The 21,095-nt window shown below is 44.9% G+C and overlaps 3 protein-coding genes across 6 annotated transcripts in view; 2 read left to right on the forward strand and 1 right to left on the reverse strand.

Moving 5' to 3' along the window:
- Positions 1 to 520: 520 nt before the first annotated feature.
- Positions 521 to 4,715, forward strand: Pym (partner of Y14 and mago). The gene is made up of 3 exons (XM_050189299.2): positions 521 to 627; positions 1,748 to 1,841; positions 3,264 to 4,715. Exons 1-3 carry the CDS (start codon positions 522 to 524, stop codon positions 3,700 to 3,702), a joined length of 639 nt encoding a protein of 212 aa, XP_050045256.2. The 5' UTR covers position 521; the 3' UTR covers positions 3,703 to 4,715.
- On the reverse strand, positions 4,407 to 11,297 carry Blos1 (biogenesis of lysosome-related organelles complex 1 subunit 1). Of its 4 annotated transcripts, XM_055077135.2 has the most exons (8): positions 11,207 to 11,268; positions 11,066 to 11,101; positions 10,734 to 10,822; positions 10,597 to 10,669; positions 10,370 to 10,502; positions 7,440 to 7,524; positions 7,294 to 7,352; positions 4,407 to 4,515 (listed from the first exon to the last, which is right to left on the reverse strand). In XM_055077135.2, exons 3-7 carry the CDS (start codon positions 10,792 to 10,794, stop codon positions 7,333 to 7,335), a joined length of 372 nt encoding a protein of 123 aa, XP_054933110.1. In that variant the 5' UTR covers positions 10,795 to 10,822; positions 11,066 to 11,101; positions 11,207 to 11,268; the 3' UTR covers positions 4,407 to 4,515; positions 7,294 to 7,332. The 4 variants fall into 4 exon arrangements, with proteins under 4 accessions (XP_054933110.1, XP_054933109.1, XP_050045259.1 ...); XM_055077134.2 differs by lacking the exon at positions 11,066 to 11,101 and having other exon boundaries at positions 11,207 to 11,297; XM_050189302.3 differs by having other exon boundaries at positions 11,066 to 11,261.
- Positions 11,298 to 11,388: 91 nt separating this feature from the next.
- The window catches only part of LOC126542278 (prostatic acid phosphatase-like), a 51,925-nt gene continuing 42,218 nt past the window's right edge, over positions 11,389 to 21,095 (forward strand). Inside the window, exons 1-4 of the mRNA XM_050189283.3 lie at positions 11,389 to 11,708; positions 11,955 to 12,050; positions 18,156 to 18,236; positions 19,949 to 20,101. Coding sequence (XP_050045240.1) covers positions 11,601 to 11,708; positions 11,955 to 12,050; positions 18,156 to 18,236; positions 19,949 to 20,101 — 438 coding nt within the window. The 5' untranslated portion in view covers positions 11,389 to 11,600. The remainder of the gene's footprint in view (positions 11,709 to 11,954; positions 12,051 to 18,155; positions 18,237 to 19,948; positions 20,102 to 21,095) is intronic.

Raw genomic sequence — 21,095 nt, forward strand, 5'->3', positions numbered from 1 at the left:
ACCGAACACAAAGTTTCAAGGGCGTTTTGATGGCGAGCGGGCTCGTGCAGATCCTCGCGCTCCCTTGGCTCCCTCGCGCAGCTTGTGCAAAGGAGCCAATCACGACCGAAAAATTCGATCCGGATCGGGCTTGATCGCCATCAAAAGTGCGCCGTGTGACACCGGTATTACTTTTGCATTCTTTTTGTACATGATACGCGATACAAGGTGCAAAAGTGTGCTCATTTACAACCTTAACGATTCGTCAAAAAACTCATTGAACGGTAATACTTATATTTATTTAGCAGCAGTAGGGTCAGTCCGCTGAAACGCACATTATAGCGCACATTATAACGTGGAGGAATTTCCTTCATGTTACGGTACTTCATGTTATGAGATGCTAGGAGAATCTAACGAGTTTGCTTCCTCCATGATCTATAGCATCCATGTTAAAGACATTGCAATGATAAAACTACAGTGTTCTTCTGCACATTCTAGGCACTGCAAGGCACTGTAACTGTAGATAAAACCATGTGGACCATATGGATAAAACCTTTGCGAGCGTTGCTCTAAACGGCCTCCAGGGGGCTACGACAATCACGATGGCGTCGACTGAGATGGCTGCATTGTATGCGACAGATGAGAAAGGTATTCTTGCTTTGCATTAATTGTGCATGCCTGCAAGCTTTGCGTGCGGTAATTATATCTGTGCTATAATATCACTCTACTGATTAGGCTAAGGCTTTAACTTACGGGCATCACCGATCGGTTTTTGTTTTGTTTTTTATCCGTGCGGGCACACGGCGTGTGCGTACCCGGCGTTTTGCCTAGGACGGCGATCTTTTTTTCTTTTTGGGTGAAGTATTTACTTTTTTTTTTTTCCAAAAATGTTGCAACATTGTGTGTGAAAAAAAAAAAAATTGCAACGTTATCTAGATTGGTGCCCCGGAGGAGAGCCTGTGCCTTCGCTGCGAAGCCATGCATTTTTTTTTTTTTTTGTTTCCCAAGCGAGTGCCAGCGCAAATCAAACCTCTTATGGACAGTTGGCCTCATGCATGCAGCGAATAATTGATCTCCGAGAGTGCGAGGAATTGCTCTCGAGATTTCTGACTGGGAAAGCACATGTTCGTGTCTTCTCTTTGCTTCACCACAATGCAGCAAATTTTTGCAGTACGACTAGCGCTTAAAGCACGTTTCGGTGTCAGTGCGGTGGTTTCAAAAATAACTGTGGAAATATTTGCGAAGGGGCAGGTCTGCATGCGACTGGCCAAAAATAAGCGCTTCCTCCTCATATTCGGCAAAGCGAGGCGACTCGGTTATGACCTCTCGCAGACACGAGTTTGGGCCCGCTGTGCCTGTTTCGTCGAGTTTAGTGTTCACCAAGAGTGTCCAAAAGACGTAGGATAGACTTCACAGAAATGTATTTTGCATTCTTAGAAATGTTGTGCAAACAACCTTCCCACACTTCTTTAGCTCCATTCATGTCTATCGTTGAACACCTCGTCGTTATTCTACGCAAAGTTGATAAATGTTATTGAAATGTGCTGCCCTCTACTAGTGGTTCACTCGTGATAGTGATAAATGAGTGTGTATAAGGCACTTAGAGGTTGTCTTATCTTTAGCAAATTACGAACTCTTGAAAGAAATGGGCATACGAGATATGAACGTAGGCTGTGGAAGTAGTTGCCAAGTATTTTCATTGTTGTCTGTGCTCTATAGAGGGAGTCATCACTGTAATTGCTTTCTAATTGCCAAACACACCTTGCAGGCTCCTATATACCAGCAACACAAAGACCTGATGGAACTTGGCGCAAGGCACGACGTGTCAAAGATGGCTATGTGCCCCAGGAAGAGGTTCCCCTGTGAGTACCAGTAAAACACAGCATTTTATAAAGCTTATGAAAGACAAATGTGCACCACACTTTTAAATGCTGGTTCCTGGGACCTCTGAACTGTTTAAAATGTCCTTATTACCACTTATGTATAGTGACAATAACAATTTGCACAATGAAAGCTGTCATTACTTTATTACTCTGCTTGCATTAGCATAACTTAAAATGTTTGTGGAAGAATGTAAATGAAAACATCAATTTGCATATAACTACTCGAGAGTGCTCTGAGCAAAGTACACTGAGCAAATATTACTGTTTGTAATAAAAGCATATAGTGTTTACTGGTGCTAGCCAGTTAATTAGATTACCAGGCACTTTTATGGTGCATGTAACCAGATTTTTAAGAAAATGGCCGCCTTTACCCTTGGCCTGGTTCAGTACATGTGTAGTGACATTTGGGAATTCTCGCAGAAATACCAACAGGCATGCGTAGATGAACACTTGCGCAGGTTTTCACATCACCATGCATGGTCTTGCTTGGTGAACAAATTTAAAATGTGTGCCAGTGAAGTTCAGTTTGCCCAGCTTGGATTGCGATTTTCATAACCAAGATTCACGCATAGATCCAGGCTTTCTTTAAGGGGGGTCCGAGTTTGAGATGGTGATTGATGATAATGACTGCACAGATTATTATGATCAATAATAATAATGAATTTGCATCGCAGGTGAGCATTCTAACATTTCTTTTTTAAAGAAGCATTGGCATTCAAGCATGTCACTTCTGTGCTGGCCCCGATGGAACTGATTGCCTGAAGCATATAGAGACTGTAATAATGTAGCTCTACGTGAGTTTTGGCTGGATGTAAAAGTAACAAAAATATTTAAAAGTAAGCATGCCGGCTGTGCGCCCCGATAGTGAAGGGGCAGTACTTAATATAGTCAAACAGGATTTATACTATGTTTTGTGTAGCTTGGCGGGTAGAGCAGAGTCCAACATCCGTGCCAGCTTTCTTTACCACGAGGTTTTTATGTGCTGGCAGGTTCTCTTCAGTAATCATTAAGTCTCTCTTGTCTCTCCTGAGCAAATGAGCAGTAACAGCTGAGAAGAAGGGCAAGAGTTTGTCATGTGCTGTAGGCCCGGTGCTGAGCACACAAATTTTAAGGTGGGGGGAGTCAGGACATCCGGACATCCATCATGAACCTGCACATGCCAAGGATTAGTATATCAAAATGCGTGGTGCAGATAACCTTTACTGTATTAGCTGCACATTTACTGGCTGCACACATTTTTCAACAGTGCACCTGTTAAGAAACTATGGTAGTTGCAGATGCAACAATTGTGTGTAACCTATTTATGTTGGTAGGTTGCAAGTTTGACTGTGCTGTGTAGTTTACCTGGAAAGAAAGACTATAGTCTTGTATAAGTATGTTGCTTTTGTTGGCATTGTGCAGGTATGAGAGCAAAGGAAAATTGTGGGCCAAGAGCCAGTCTGGGACCAAGTACCCTGTTGGGCTGTCAAAAGCAGAGATTGAAGAGTATGAAGCTAAACAAGCGGCACAGCAGCAGCCAGAAGCAGCCAAAAAGAAGAAGAAGAAAAAGAAGGCTACTGGCAAATGTGCCGAGGCTTCTGAAGCTGCCGTGGAGCAGCTGGCAACATCTCTGGAGTCGCAGGTCAAGTTAGAAGAGCCAACGCAGCCACCATCTGCTTGCGCTGACCCTGCCAAGAAACTGCGCAACTTGCGCAAGAAGCTGCGAGACATAGAGCAGCTGAAGAGGAGGATAGAGTCTGGCGACCTAGCCAACCCTGAACCTGAGCAACTTGAGAAAGTAGCACGCCAGGGCGAGATTGAGGCACAGATAGAGGAGCTTGAGCTTGACGGCATTGAATGAGAAGTTTGCTGAAAAGGTTGGCAGCTCAGCACACGCCCGAATGTGCGCCATTGGCATGTCCAGCTTTGCTGCCCTTACCGCACCACCTCCGGAGACTGCTGCAGCAGCACCCCATACCGGTGAAGCTGTGCCGAGATGCCATTGGCCGCGCTTGTGTGTCCTTCCCACGAAAGGTGTGCTGCCCAACGGGACACAGTTCTGGACGCTGTGGCTTCTGTCCAGGCAGACCTCGCCAGCCACCCATTTTCAGTCATTGTGCCGATTTGTGCATGAACCACTTCAACCATGATGCATTTGAAAGGTTTCCATGCAGATGCCCGACCTCATAATCACACTTGCACTCTCCCATATGGGCTCTCTTCTTGTCCCTGTCAAGGCAAGCTGGAAGCAGATACCTCGTTATTTAACCTTCGTGCAACTCGAGTGAACTTCATATTTGGCCCAGGCCATGAGTTTTGGGGACTGGTCACAATGTGATCTGTGTGCAGGACTGCATTTTCAGCCGAAGTTTTTATGGTCTTCAGCATGACAACCTATATAAATGTCGGTCTGGTTGAAACAAAGGGATGGAATATTGTGGAACTATCACATCTGTGCTGATTGCATAACACCATGCTGCAAGATGGCCCTAAGTCTGAGACACATATCCTTTCATAATCATGCACTTCATCACAGACCATCGCAAAAGAACTGAGAATGCAAAATTTTCACATAATTTTTATTGTGCCATTGCTCACAAAGAGCTGACTGTTTAGTCAGGTAGATGTCCACAAGCTCATTGTCGGTTTGGGAAAGGTGACTGGTTGACAAGCTCTGAAAGAAACCATGCAAGACACAAGAGGTTAGTTGCTGCAGTTTCTGGACATTTTACGAGCCTCGAGATGTGACATTTTGGCAGGTTGATATACTGGGCTATGTCTAGTAAAAAAAAAAGAAAAAAAAAACTGAGTAGGCCCGCATGTAATGAAAAAAAAAAGTGTTTCAACAGAACATTAAAATGAGTTAACAAAACATTTTGCACTGTGATGTCATTTCTTAAAGGCAGCAAGAGAGAAACAAAAGAGCCTTCCCAGCTTTCCAGGTGCAAGCAAAACTGATGGAATGTAAAGATATGTCCACACTAAAAAGAAAAAAAAAAAAACTGTGCTAATCATTACACTCACTGTGTTTGACCCAAAATAAAAATCCAGTGGAAAGCTATGGTGAACGTACAGAATAGAAGTAAGTTTTCACAATTGTGCTACGTATCTATTCCATGCCCCTGCATAAATGAGAGAAATGCAGATTCTGATGAATGTATGATTGACTGGGAACATATCAGCATAATTTGAAAAATAACTTGGCAGTTTCCAATAAGGCTAACACTAAAATCAGGCGCAATAATTTGAAGATCCACTTCTGCAATGCCAAGTGATAATCGAAGCTGCCATAAATGTCAGATAGTTTGATTTCCATACAAAAACAAGATGTAGCAAGAATATAGGGCATTTGTGGTAGATGCCCATTTAAACTGTCCCAAGCAAGCTTACAAACTGCACAGTTTTGCAGCAAATTATGTGAAAAGTATTTCTGAACAGTCTTGCCACACCTGCAAACACTTTCAAGTACGAAAAATTCAGATACAAGAGGTTAATCTTAAACATAAAATGACATCAAGGGCGACTTCAATGTGGCAGTGTTGAAATTGCAGTTTTCCAATAATTCCATCACAAGCTACTCCACATGCCTAAGAGAAGATCGTAGAATACTTAACCAAGAACACTAATTTGCACAACTTCAAATAGTACAAGTGGTGAAGTGGCGCAAATACACCAGCACCCTCATGATCAACGATTGCGTATATAGAATGGCGATACGGGCAAGACATTGCAACGAATGTTTTTCTCTCTACAAACAGCTATACCGCACAATACATGCCATGCCACATTGTGTTTTTCAGCTGAGCACCAACCCCTCTTTTAACTTTTATCTTGACTGAACCAGTCCACGGCATGTAGCGCTGCTCCTCCTGCCCAAGTCAAATAATGGTCTTTGATGTATGTACTACAACTTTGAAAGTGCAGCACCCTAGCTTAGACTTGGTATGGCTTGCAGTGTCCTACTGCAACAGCATTTAAAGCTTGATACTTGGTTATCTGTCTGTCCATTCTTTCCATTTTGCCACCGTCATCTGGCTGCCTTTCACCACACAAAATTTTGAATGTTTCATTGATGTAGTTTTCTTGTGTCATTTTTGTGTCGGAATGTCATTGTAAACTTTTGCAGTTAAGTTTAAGGGCAGGGGACGTGGGAGGAGGGGGTATCTTCTCAACCCTACTCCTATTGTAGAATATTTTAATGCACGAGCATTCTTTGCCTACCCCCACCCACTTTGGCTTGACTGGGCAACTGACTGCCTAGAAACTATGACCGCTTAAAAAATAATTTGAAAAAATTTAGTCGTCTGTGAGGAACGAAACTTGGATCTGCAGCATGATGAGTAACCATCCTTGGCGTCAGGTTAACAGTCGACAAGAGGCACAGAATTTTACGTATTGCACTTCAGCATGCACCATTTCATGATTGCTCTCTGGGGGCACAACAGATAAAGTGAACAATGATGTGAGAGACGTTGAATCAACTGTACATTGGTGTTTTGCAAATGCTCTTGCATAACTTCATCATAGATGGGTTCCCCCGTAATTTTTTTCCACTGCCTTCTGATCTCGAGGTCTAAGTGAATTTGTCATGGCACAAGCGATGTGCTTGTTGACATACTTTGCCTTCAGCCTGTAAAGGACTCGATGATGCTACAAATGCGCCAATCGCGCCAAGTGGCAAACTCGGCTACATCCTGCTACATTTCAGAAAAATGTGAGAAATCCGAGCCTGCTCTGCTCCGAAATGGGCTGGGCCAGTAGCATCACTGAAGACTACTACCAGCATGCTTTCCAGCATAGTGAAATCAGTCTATTGCCACAAAAGGTTATAAGAGGCTAAAGACCAGGAAACCTTGACACAAAAAAATTGTGTGGATCCCACTTGCCGGAGGAAGAACTTCGTCTTCTAGGAAGATGCGGAGGAAGAATTTCTAGTCTATTGAGGTCTTTTTCACAGCGAAGCTGTTAAAGGGAGTTCCACAACATTTTTTGTACAGTGGTGAAGGCTGGTGTACAACAGCCTGGTCGATATCAAATGTAAATGCAACACAACGTGTCAAAGCCCCGAATTTTCTTTTGAAGCAATTGATCAATAATTATAAAATAAAATTTACCATGCATATCTCATTTGAATTGACAACTTATAAACACTTTTTTTGCCAGCAACCCATAATTTTTTTGTTCTCGTGCCACATTATACCAGCTCCACATTAGAAGTCAGCTAGGAATTTGTGCGGCTGCGGCAGTAAAAGCCGTCTCCACAGTGCTGCAATGCAGTCTTGTGTGGGAGCCTTCACCAAGAACAGACAGCCACAACCATACTAAAACTAAATTCGAGCAAGGCTGTGAGAAGTAGCTTATACAGCTTCGCTGTCCTTGATGCATTAGTTGTCAGATTGGCATACATCTGTTAAGGATTTTTCTTTATTGAACAAGTGTGTGAACAGCTTACCTGCATGCACTAACTGGCATGGAGGCAAATTGCACAAGTTCAGGATCCCTGCTGACCCACTAGAAAAAAAGACATTGAAATGACTTAGGGGAAAGGAAGATGGTAAGCAGTTGCAAATATCTATACGAAGCACAAGTGCTAATCACCTTTGTAAGCATACTCCAAAGCACTGGACACTGTCCGCATGTCTGCTTCGATGCTTTTTGCCCAGTTTTCAATGTCGCCAAGTTCCTGCATGCCAAATAAGCATATTACATATTTTTCGCATAAATATGTAAGCTTGCATTAACCCTTAGGGTTCCACGCGTTTGTCTGGCATGCAACAAATTGAATTTGTAAGGAACACATTAGTGGACTTTTTAGCAGGTATTAGCAGGCTATTTGTCTATATGTCGCAGAACATTTAATTTCTGTTTATTTTAAAAAGGAAAAATAATGTGTGGCAATCATTTTGATTAGAATTGGTGTCCCAAAAGCAACACTGCCTCTTCACTGATGTCATCGTCCGTTGAAGACACCTTGTAATCGACAACAAAGGCCTCTCAATCTCAGTTCATTAGATGTTTTTGAATTTCTGCATTAAAAAAAAAACGTTTCGGCTTATGGCAACAGTGACGGTCAGTATGTTTTGTCACGTCATCTTTCGCATACAAGCAAAACCTACCAAAAAATTTTAGTTTAACCAACTTTTCAATAGATGGCGCAACAAGTTTTCATATTTAACGGATGCTTCACACTCACAAATTATCTCAGGCTCAGCCAGGGCTGTGCACTAGCAGCCAAACAAGTATACTCGGGCATGGCACTTAAAGCGTTCTGAACAACTAATAAACTCTTCTGAAAGAGCACTACAGTTTGTGCTGACTCGCAGCATTTTTCCACGGCGAACATAACATTGCATTGAAGCATCCTCCTGTAAATGAGCATGTGAGGGTACCATAGTTGCAAAATTCTGACGCACACCTTTTTTTAAATAAAAGGTGCGTTCAAATCTGCTTGCGCGTTACAATCATAACTAATTTCACTCAAAATCAAAAACGAGACCGATTCTTACTAAAAAAAAAAGTTCAATGCAAGGTAGCTAGCTGCACTACCATTGAACAGGTCGTCTAAAGAAAGCGACACTCGGGGGGAGAGAGCGAGAGAAAATTTTATTGAATGTCCATGCTGGTGTCAAGGGGAGTGGGGGCCGGGAGACTAGCCCCACTGGAGCTCCCCTTCCTCAGGCAGCGGCCAGCTGGACTGCCCAGAGTTGGTTCTCCAGGCATACTCTGAGCAGTAGATCCTCCCACTGCTCGGCTGTGGTGATGTTAAATGTAGGGTTGGTGCTGTGTTTAACAGTGTGTTGCTACTGGACATACCCAGATTATGTGGTTGAAGTCGGCGCAAGCCACCCCGCACACTTTTCATTGTGACGTGTAAACATCTGGGTAGATGAGACTGTACAGCGAGGGTGTGGGGAATGCAAATGTCTGTAATAATTGCCACTTCTTGAGTGATTTGTCAGGAGGTGGGTACTTCATTCTTGCCTTACGTTAATGCATGAGGATTTCACCTTACGTAATCAGACATCGCAAGGTGGCTCCATGGTGCATGGAATGCCCTCTCGCAGACAGCGTTTGCGCAAGCCTTCAATAAGTGCGGCATTTCTAACGCATTAAATGAAACTGGAAATTACTTTCTGTGGTCGGTAGATAGCGAAAAGGAGATGTCATTGAACTCCAATTGTGACTAATTGCTAAAATTGAGCTGTGTGCATGTCTTTGTATGTTACATGCAACACGGTATGCGTCTACTTGGGTTTCGTTACTTGATTTGCACGGTAGAATCGGCAAAAAGTTATTTTTAAATTTTTTTCTACATTTGGGTGGTAATATAACTGCACGTTACAATCGGTGGGGTGGTAGAATCATGCAAATATGGCAGATGCTTTAGTGTGAGCATTAATATAGGTAGACTGCAGAGCACATGAGCGTGCTGCCAATAATTCTTGCAGGTTGCAGATACTAGAATGACGTGCCATATGTGGTCCTTAGAAATGTGAACTTAAAATATAGTTCTCTACTTGGTTAAGTGTACTCTTCATAGTCCTGATGTTGCAGAAATAAACCAACACTATGCTATGAAACAATAATATGCATCAAAAAGTGGGCAAGGCCGCAGCAGCACCGACAGGATGCTTCATCGCGTCTTGTTTCTTGTGCAGTTTTTTTACTGTTCACCTGGAATCTTCAACACTGGCTTTTCTTCGAGGTTCTCCGAAATGGATGGGTCCATTGACCATGCGCTGCATTTGTAGCTACAGCCTGTGCCTGCGTATGATGGTCTGCGTCCGAACTGCTCCGTCACCTCCCCGTGTGACAGCTTTGGCAAGTGCGATAGTAGTGCTATCGTCGCGCCATATCCCAATTTATATGTGACATCATCGGATGGCCTAATAGGAGCATGCTCTTGGTCAATAACATCAACAACACAACGCTTAAAAGTCTTGGACCCAGCTTCCCTCGTCAGTACGCAAGACCGTGTAACTACTTAAACCAGTATGTAACTACTTAGTTTATACTTTATGTGTATGCATTTCGCTGTTTTGCTGCTTTAAAGAATCGATGAAAATGATTTTCCAGTTCTTTGACTGTCACATAAATGTTGTGTCCTTGTTGCTTTCACTTTATTTTTTGTTCACCACTGTTTTTATCCACTCCTGCAATAGCCCTCCTATGGGGCTGTAGTATGTACAAATAAAATAAAATAAAATATTTGGCAAGCTTTTTAAGCATAGGAAACATAAGTGTCGCCTCCTTTCATTGCTGAGCTACTTTGAAATAGGTTGCATTAATGGCTAATGGAGGTGAGCACACAGACTGGTCTAATTGTTCATTATTACAAGAATATGAGTTCAAGATGGTGATCCCTTCACATTAAGTAATAGGATTTCAACGGGATTGTCCACTTTATGCACACAGTTGATTCGGTCTTTGATGCAGTACCGGTTGGGAGTTTCTTGAATATGTCTTGTTTGCTCACACTTGGTAATTTCCTGTTCAATCCAGTGTGGCCAAGGGGGCACATAACTTACCTTCAGCGCATGGTTGAAGTTGTCTACCAAATGGAGCCAATTGGCTGCTTGCTTGCTGAAGTTGGTGGCATTAGTATGCAGCTGTTTGGCCTCGGCATCAAGTTTCCTCTGGTTCAAGTAGGCTTGTGCCACTCTACAAATTAGTTAAGAGACGTTTGAAATTCTTAGTGCAGCCGTATGACGAATGCAGGATTCACTCGACAAATTAAATCGTTCCAAACGCTCACCCGACGTTAAGATGATCTACCATCGCCGATGTCAACGCGCTTGCAGCAGCTGTGGCTTCCTTTTTCTTTCGCTCTGCAAAATGGAAAAGCTGCGTTGTTTCATCAGGCGGAATTGACACTCGGCGATCTTTGCACACCTTGTTCTTCCCTCCTCAAGTGCTGCCGCTGTTGATGCTCCTTTAAGAGGCTCGACAGCATGTCGACTGAAACCTGCGGAACCTACTAGCTGCAAGCGAAAGACGAAATGGACAATAGGTCATACACATCAATTAGGAATCCCGCAGCAATACAGTCGTGCGAACCACACACACGAAGGTATGATCAGGATTGACTAACTTCATTCACTCGTTTTCGCGAGGGAGAAAACACGCCGCGTTTTACAGAATGAAATCCAACGGGCAGAGCAACGTTGGTGCAGACTCATGTGTAGTACAGTGTACTGTACCATTGACTGTACTCATGTGCGTACCTGAAACAGCGGCGGTTGGGCTACGGGCGCAGCCAACTGTGTATCCAACAAGGCGTTACATTAGCATCGTAACGATTGCTCGTCAAAGTTTGACTTTACGACCAACTAGTCATCGCTGAAATCTAAAGGTAGCGCACATACCTCACACAGCTCAACGACAGCGAACACAACACACACACGGCCGGCACCAACCGACCACCCCGCACGGTCATGTGACATCCCCCAATCACGGCTGACGCTTCGTAGGCTCCACCTCCACCACCATGTCATCTATTTACGTACGACTAGAGTCTACGTACGACAAAAGGGAGCAAGCGCGCGGTTGGCTCAGCTGTTGTTGAACGTGGCTGTGCATGCGCGAACATTTCCTGCTTGAGTGTACGATACATAATAATGCGATAAAATGATAGCGCGGTTGCCCCATCGTCAATTGAGACTCATGTGCTCTTTATCGTAACGGTAGCCGAATTACTTAGTGAATTTTTCCGCGTTCGCTTATTAACATGCCTGAGTGAACTCAGCTGCTTGCAGAACCATGACGGTGAAGGTGGCTTTTACGCTCGTCTTCGCGTTCATTGCGACTACTACACGTCAGCAAGTAGTGGGCCAGAACACCGACAGTTCGCTCGTTTTGCTTCAAGTGGTAAGCAGCATGTGTTCATCCATTCTGGGCGCGCAGGAGGAGTGAGTGCATTTGGCTGGCATCCAGCCGGCTTCATTTCTGAGAGGACGTTGACTGCTATCTGTTGCGCGGACCAGCAAAGCTAGATATATCGTGCGATGTAAGCGCCATGGGCACATAGAACAACGGAAAACAACCGAAATGTGAAAGTGTGTCGGATATCGGGGGCTAAAGCTTTCTAACATCTTGTCGTTTTTCAAATCGCAGGTGTACAGACACGGGGACAGGACACCGATTAGAACCTTCAAGAACGACCCTATTCCAATCACAGCCTGGAAAGAGGGACCTGGGCAGCTGACCAAGGTGTGAATTTCATTGCTTGTAATTCGTTAACTGCCTAATCGCTATCGCGACACAGTTATAAAGAAGAGGTGTGCGTTGTTAGAAGGAAGTTCTAGTTCAGTGAAACATTTCTAACAGTTTGCAGTAAGTAATTTTCATATATAGGCACGTTTTCAGGCTCGGAGAAGCTATACCTTTTACAGCTAGCAGTCAGCACACCATGCACAAGGGCCCGCCACAGGCCCGCTGCCATTGAACAAACCTGAAAAAATGCTGCAACTGGAGAATCTCCACCCTGTCTCACTTACGTCATGTCTGGGCAAAGCAATAGAGCATGTGGTTTTAACACGCCTCGCCGAGCATGTAGAGGAACACCAATTATTCCCACCCACCCTCTTTGGCTTTCGGCCAGCTGTGTCTACGCAAGACATCATGTGGATGCTCAAAAGGCACGTTGTGGATGCCGGAATCCAGGGGGCAGTGCGCACGATCGTAAGGCTCGATGTGCACAAGGCGTTCGATAACGTCAGACACAAGGCCATACTCGGAAACCTATCAGACATGAATGTTGGGGCACGGGCGCGCAGATACATCATTGCCTTTCTTCGTGACCGGACAGCCACCTTCAACATTGTAGATATCAACAGCCCTCAGATCAGTCTCGGCGCTAGGGGTACACCTCAGGGTGCAGTACTATCTCCTTTTCTTTTCAGCTGTGCAATGAGGAACCTACCCAAAGGCATGGCATGGCGGATCCCGCTCATCCGCCATGCCATGTATGTGGACTATGTTACCATTTGGACAAGGCAAGGCAATGCCCGGGTCATCAAACAGGCATTGCAAACAGCAGCCGACACGATACAAGCCTACGTGGCCGGCAGCAGCCTCAAATGCTCCTCTACCTAGTCAGAACTGTTTATTGCTGGCAAAACAATGCAGGCAATCAAAACTACACTGCAAATTGTAGTCAATAAAGAAGTAGTACCCCAGGTCGCCGCCATAAGAGTACTGGGGCTCTTTCTAGAGGAAAAGAACTCGTGCAAAGGAACTATGAAGAGACTGGCAAGCACCTCTCACCAGATAATTGGATGCTGCGATGTATTACTGGCTGCAAGTTTGGACTCCAAAAGAAAGAGGCATGCAGGCTAATCCAGGCTTGCTTCGTCTGCAGGATAGCATACAAATGCCCTTTCCTTCAACTACGAAAGATCGACACTTTTTTTCGTTCAGTCTGCAGAGTAGCCGCCGGACTTCCTACATGGGCAAGCAACAAAAGACTGATGCAATTAGGACTCCATAACACCATCACCGAAATCGTGGAAGCGCAGAGAGCGGCGCAGTGGTGGAGGCTGTCATGCACACAGCAAGGGCATGAGATCCTACAACTCCTGAATCTGCCCCCCCACACAGGAACCACCAAGAGAGCGAAAATTCCGAGAGACATTAGGAACAAACTGGTCATTCCACCACCCCCGAAGAACATGGGAGAACACAACAAGAAGCGCCGACGCGCACATGTGAAATCCTTTAAGAAGACTCTAGCAGCCAAACCAGCCGTGTATGTGGACATCTCACCTGTGGGGAATGGCACATATGCGATAGCGGCTGCGGACGGAACGGGGCAGATTCTCCGAACCAAGGAAATCGCAGCGAGGTCTATCCTAGAAGTGGAAGAGGCCACCATTGCTAGTGTAACCGCAGTCGCAGGGACGCTCTTCATAGTATCGGCCTCAATGGCAGCGATCAAAAGCTTCATATCGGGCCAAGTAAGCCAAACTGCAGCAGAAAAACTACAGAGGCCGGAGATAAGCATCAGGCTTCTCTGGGTCCCTAGCCACGAGGGAAACACCGGCAACGAAGCTGCCCACCTCATAGCCCATGCAACTACTAACCGGGCCGAGGGGCAGCCTCCTCTAGAAAACCCTGAAACACTGTCACTAAGTTACGGAGATCGCCTCCATCGGCAAAGACAGGAACGACAGATTTACCCGCCTCCATGCAGCGGCCTAAACAGACAACAGGCCATGGCCCTGCGCCGAGCTCAAACGTGCAGTGTGCTCAGCCACAGGAGACTAGCGGCCATCCTGATGGATGACAACGTCTCGGCATGTACGTTTTGCGGCTTAGCACAGGCTGGACAGGATCACATTGTATGGGGATGCGACCGCTACCCGCCCCCAAAACAGCTCCTGCGGCTAGCCCCCTCGCCTGAGGAATGGGAGAAAGCGTTGAGAAGTGTCGACCAAGAATCGCAGTACAGGCTGGCAGAATGGACGGCGACTGCTGCGGCCCCCTGGGCCCCGACATAGCCTCCCCCCATGACCTGGCTCCCCCTTCCCCTTCCCTATTATTTAATAAAGTTGTTTCCTCCTCCACCTTCTCATTCGAGAGCAAGCAGGAATCGCCTAGAAATATTTATTTAAAATGTGGAAGAGCAGAGGGAAGACATGCTCCGTCGTGAACTGTGTGAATTGTGACAAAGACTTGAATATCTGGGATGAGACAGATGGTTCAATGCTACATCCTCCCCACACAAGTGCAACTAACATACTCGAGCAACTTCAAACAGAAGGCAAGCGATCGATCAGCCACTTGCAACATATATTTGTCCACGAGTGCACAAATATATTTCAATCTGTGCTGCAGGTAATCGGGAAAACCTTTCCCAAGTTACCTTATTGGTGGTAGCGACAAGAATTACGCAGTCGAAACCAATTGCCGTGGTCGGAGCAGGTAGCAGGTTTTTTCTAAGCTTTCACACTATTAGTAAGCTTGCACACTATTAAGCTTGCAGCACGGACAGAATGGACAAATGAAAGGTGTACAGTGAGTGCAGTATTCAACTGCGACTCATCTTCCTCATCGTGCGTAAATATTTTCTGTCATCATCAGTGCACATCGCATCTTCTTTGTCATGCTAGCTTGAGCTTTTTCAAAAGTGGTGGAGGCCACCTGGCCATGTGGGTGTATTATAAAAGGTGCTGGGTATACGGTTTTAAATGAGAGACATGCACTATCTGTCCCGTGGCAACGATGGTTGGAAGGAGTATGAACAGGTGAGACGCGATAATTAACAGGGGATGTATGCACATTAACCTCGTAAGGTCCACTGAAATTACAGAAATTTGTCGCACAAGCTGGGAGTGTGCACAATACTTACACTGTCTCTGAAGCTTTGGCCAAGGTCTTGTGTCATCTGTGCACTCGTTGCTCACTGTGGTGGCTGAAAGAGTGGCTGTCTGATCCATGCCTGCGGCTGCCTTGGCCATTGTAAACAAGTGAGTAAACACCTCAGAAGGCACTCAATGGTGGGCACTGTCACCTGATTAAATATGGTGGCACCCATGGGTGTGGAGCTGTTATAGGTCTACATATACTCATAGAATAATGTGGCACAGAAGTGAAAACTACAGCTGGCATAAGCCAATCAGGATGCAAACACAGGTGTTTCTATGCTGTGTGTCTTCCATGTTGCAGCAATGTTGGCATCATCTGAATTTTCTTGGAACAGCCTCAAGTATCAGAGCTGTTCGCTTCCTCTTAGAAGACCGATTTAGAGTGTATATTGTCACAGGTGCTAACGAGGGCACAGTTGTCTCAAAATAAATACAAGGTCTGCAGCTGCCTAATGACATCTGAGGCAGACTTGTATGACACCACAAAGAACCAGACGAGGAATTAGTCTGTGTAGAAGACATAGATGGAGCAAACAATGGCATGTGTACTGCCATTGTAATCTTGAAGGCAGGTCGGATTACAACAGTGCTAAGAAAGACACAAGTACAGCAGCAGCATCAACCTTTCACTTTTCATGTTTGCCTTTACTGGTCATGTATGTTTCTTGTACAGTATGTGTGGCTTTAAGGATCAAAGTTCATTGCCTCATATAGCTGTTTGACGTTTTTACATTTGTGCTTGTACTGAAGGTTGTATGAAGGAGTACCATTCATATTACAGCTGGTGCAGTAATAAAGTAGTTTAATTTGTGCATGTTATTTTTTTGCTGTGTAGCTTTCTACAAGTTACACTTGTCACGCCACCATATTTTTTCTCTTATAGGGCCCCTCACCAGGTCTGGCCATTTTGAGCTGATAAGTGCAGAGCACACATTGCACGATAACAATCGTGTCTGCAAAGTATTACATCGCTACATGCCACGGAAAGATCTGAAATTTCAAACGGAACACCGTTTTTCCTTCTCCTCGCGGCCACCACGCTTCAAACCAGAGGATGACATACTCATGTCCCTGCGCCTACATACTCGGGTCCGCACTGGGACGTTGCTCGTGGTGACACGTGACTTCAAGAATTATTCGAGGCACCATCTGTTATTTGTGGGATCTGTTGCTTTAATTAACGAATCGAACATTAGATAAATAATAAAACACAAATGGAATGTCTGCATGTTTTTTGCTTTACTTTGCACCGAAGCAAGAGAGATGTATTTCCGCTTCGTCTGCTTGTTCCCACGGTCGTGTGGTCATGTGCGGAGGTACCGAAAGTATGCCATTTTCGCGTGACCTTGCTCTGCGATCCGCTTGTTCTGCCGAAATATTCGTTTAGCACTGAATTATACCGCTAGTCATGTGTCCTTGTGCACAGTGTGCAAAACCGTGTGCTGTGCGAAACGATAACAGCTCGCACGCAACGCCACCAGTGCAAGTGCGCATTGCTGAAAAAAAAAGCGAGGAGGAGGAGGAGGAATAAACTTTATTAGTTGAAATGAGCCGACGGTAAAATCGTCCGAGGTGGGTGGCGTCCCTAGTCCAGGACGCCGTGTGCGTGAGCTGATAGCTTGGCCCTGCTCACCAGGCGATGCTGGTCTTCAGGACTCGAGCTTGTCAGCTGGGCCTCCCACTGCTCGACGGTTGGTCCGGTGATGGGCGGTGTCGATGGGTTTTGTTGACATTCCCATACCATGTGGTAGAGGGTATTGCGCGTAGAGCAGAAGGCGCATTTGTGAGTATAGCTCGTAGGATACATGGCGTGTAGCAGGGTGCCGTGCGGGAATGTGCCGGTCTGTAGTCTTCGGAAGATCACCGCCTCTTCTCTTGTCAGCTGGGGATGTGGGGGTGGATAGATCCTTCTACCCAGTCTGTAGTGGCTCAGGATATCGGCGTATCTTTTCGGGACGCTATCTTGTTGGTCTACCGGTGCTCGTGAACCTGGTGGGATAGCCCGGAGAATGTGATCTCGGGCAGCGGCATTAGCCGCTGCATTACCCACCAGGGACTCGTGTCCCGGGGCCCAGACAATGTACACTTCTGGAAAATTGTCTCGTTTTTCGAGGATGCTCAGGGCTTGTTTGGAAATGTGGCCCTTTTGGTAATTTCTACATGCTGTTTGTGAGTCGGTGATGATTGTGATTAGGTCTTCCTCTCGCTGGCCCGTAGTGGCCGCCAGGGCTATCGCCGTTTCTTTCACACAGTCGATGTCTGGAGTGCTTACCGAGGCCGCTGCTACCTCTTGTCCTTGGCCGTTGATCACGCTGATAGCGTGGGCCACTCTGTTCTTGTACTTTGCCGCGTCGGTGTATCGGACTTCTCCTTGTTTTGGTCCTTCGTAGGCCTTACGTAGAGCTTTCACTCTCGCTCGCCTCCTTTCTCTGTGGTATTCAGGGTGCATGTTTCTCGGGATGCTGGCCACCGTTATCTTCTCCCTCAGGAGTAGAGAAACCCACTGTTTTGTGGACTCATATTCGACTGGGTAGCCCAGTCTTATTAGAAAAAAAGTGAAGGCAGGGCCCATGACGTATGTGTCATGCGATCCTCAAGGTCTGGCATGGGAGAACACAGAGAAGGAATTTCGCTTGCGGAGGCTAGCAACGCCACCTAGACGAATTTCCTCTAGGTGGCGTTGAGGCTAGACGGGGTGAGTGGAGAGAGAGTCTCGCTATGCAGTGGAGCCCGTCTGTTGAAATCATGGGTTCGCGCCACTGAAATATTTCTATGTCGGCTATTAATGAGCCGATTTGAAAAATTTTCTGCAGCAGAACGCTCCCTAGAGGACACGTAACAACTTCCAGTGTATAACAAAAATCTGCTATGGGGCCTGGTGAGGGGGCCCTTTAATGCAATATAGTTCAATATAGTCACTCTGCGATGTGCTCTTATTTATTGCCAACAGATTGGATGTCTGCAGCATTATGTTCTGGGAAGCCATCTGAGGTCACGTTATGCACACTTCCTTACTGGAAATCCTCATCAGGTAATTGTGCAAAGCAATATTTTCCACTACTATTTCACTGGCAATGTAATGTGCATTGTTGAAAAGTGAATAGAGGTTTTGCATAAAAATGAGAAACTCATTACATGAAGGTCAATGTTCATATCCCCCGATCATTTTTCATCTGACAGATCATTCTGTATGTGCTGCACAAAGCAAAATGTGGACAAGACAAAGGAATTCAATACACGTTGCACTTAAAACACGTTGCATCCTCTTGCTTTGTCCGTATCTTGTTTTGCGCATTATGTACAGTGAACTGTTACCAAGTTGTGAACTCAATTTTCAACTGATGTTTCCACTCCAGAAGCCAGAACATGTACATTGCATACTCATACATTTTGTGGGAATAAACACACACATTAGTCCTATGACATTTGCACTGTCAGTTCGTATGTATGTTTCCCTATTGACAAAGTTTCAGGGGCAAATCAAGACAGATATGCTCACCTGGCAACAGCTGGGAAAGAAAAGTTTAATAATGATTAGTAACTGGTCTTTGTCTTTCAAAAGGTAATTTGTAGCACGCATTGATCCTGTTTACATTTGCTGTTTAAACCAATCATTCACGTATGGGCTGCGTGAGCATCCATGGTGTATATGTGTAGTGACAGAGAATAACCTTATGCATTGCTTTGGTGAAAGTTAGTGAAATTGAAAACTGTTATAATGACAAGTGAAATTCATTACTTGCCATGTTTTGCCCAAAATCTTGTTTTACTTGCTTTGGAATCTGGACAGTATATATATACATTTGTGTTTACAATGTGCTAACTGTGAGCATCACGTGTTCTTCTATGATCATGGACATTTATCTGTGCTTATTTATTTGTTTATTTATTTGGTACGTACTTCTAGCCTTAACGAAGGCTTTGGCAGGAAAGGGTACATTGATAAAAGGGAAAAATACATCATTCACAGAGAGTTCAATGATAGTAGTTTACAAGAGGCCTTGGCTTTGGTTTAAAAACAAGCATATTCACGCACACGTACAGCGATATAGACAATGCACATTCTTGGTGACAATAGAACACATTGTAAAAACCACAGTTTATCACATAGCAATAAAGATATGGTCAGACAGCTTAGACGAAAAAGAATTGAAGGTCGTACAATCAACAACCTCTTGTGGTAACTGATTCCATTCTCTGATAGCTTGTGGGAAGTATGAGTACCTGAAAGTGTCATTGTGAAATCTATACTCAGATAATTGTTTATTGTGCTTTGTTCTTGAAATTCTAGCGTTAGAGTGTACTAAAAACTTGTTTTTGTCTATTTTTAGAGCATTGCTCTGGAGAATGAACAGGAATTTTAGTCTGAGATATCTAGCATGATCGTTAATTGTTGGCAGTCCGGCTAAGCGTAAAAGTTCAGTTGGGGAATCATGACGATGTTATTTATTATAAGTGAATCTGGCTGCTTTTCTTTGTACGCTCTCTAACTTCGCTATGGCACATTTAGTGTATGGGAACCAGCATAAGGTGTCCTAGTCTATGACGAAGTGAATGAGTGATGTGTACACGAGTAGTTTGGTATTGGGTGAAGCGTATCTGAGGGACCGTTTGAAGGAAAAAAGTGCTGAGAGTGATTTTGTTGCTACGTATGACAAGTGTTTGTTCCATTTTAGATCGGAAGAAATAATGACACCTAAATGCTTGTATTTATGATATTTATGATACCTTATGCTTGCTTAGCTGCGAGTCTGGAGCTCGGACAGGGACCGCTGCCTGGCAAGTGCCCAGTGCCACCTGGCTGGATTCTCAGTGCCTTCTGCAGACTGGGCCTGGAACAAGACCTTCCACTGGCAACCTGTTCCTATACATACCCGTCCAGCTTTTGAAGATGGGGTAGGCACATTGTTTGAATGATCCTTTCTACAGGCATGTAAAATAACGGGAACCGAGGAGCTCAACCTTTCCTTAGTTTAAACAATATGAAGGCGATGGTTAAAGAAGCTCGAAAAAGCAAACAAGGAATTGAGAAATAAAAGTGGACAAGAAGACCAACTTGCCACTGGGAGGAGCCAAACACTCATCTTTAGCATTATGTGTGCAGCGTTGTACTGATTGTTCTTACACATTATATCTGCCATGCTGTGCCAAATAAGAGAATGAATTGGTAGTAATTGCATACAGACTGCAGGAAATTTAAAGGTAGAGCATTGCACTGGTAAAAATTTGGCGGAAATTCCGTGCACTTTCCTGTAATCTCAATATTTTAACAGCCTGTGCACTCCTGCAGGCAGTGGAGCTGTGTGATCACTAAAGCTGTGATATTCATCACGCATGAGTGGAAGACACAAAGACAACGCAATGAACACTTAACAGCTATTTGCTGTAGAACATTGTGACGTGGAACATAACTCATTCTGAAATCTTTCAGAGAGCCTTCAAAGGCTTAACCAGCTTGGTGGCTAGGCTGTTGCGCTGCTGAGCTCGATGTCATGGCTTTGATTCGAGCTATGGCAGCTGCATTTGAATGGGGGCAGAACGCTTGTGAACTTAGATTTAGGTACATGTTAAAGAACCCCAGGTAATCAGAATTATCTGGAGTTCCCCACTACAGTGTGCCTCCAGATCAGATGACAGTTTTGGCATGTAAAGCCCCAGAACTTAGTTAATTTCAGAGGCTCAGCATATGCACAGGGCCAATGAGGAGGTGAATGTGCGAACCTACACACCCTTCTCATACACAAGAGTACTTTAGAGGAATGTCTCCTTACAACTTCGCCTGCCAAAAGCAGATGGTTCTGCATTGTGTTGACAGGTAAACATCGTACACACAAAGCAAGGTTCTGTCTTGTCCTTATCTCTCCTCATACCCCCTTTTTTTCCCCTCTTT

Source organism: Dermacentor andersoni, chromosome 2 (genome assembly GCF_023375885.2).
Source record: "Dermacentor andersoni chromosome 2, qqDerAnde1_hic_scaffold, whole genome shotgun sequence".
Lineage (NCBI taxonomy): Eukaryota > Metazoa > Arthropoda > Arachnida > Ixodida > Ixodidae > Dermacentor > Dermacentor andersoni.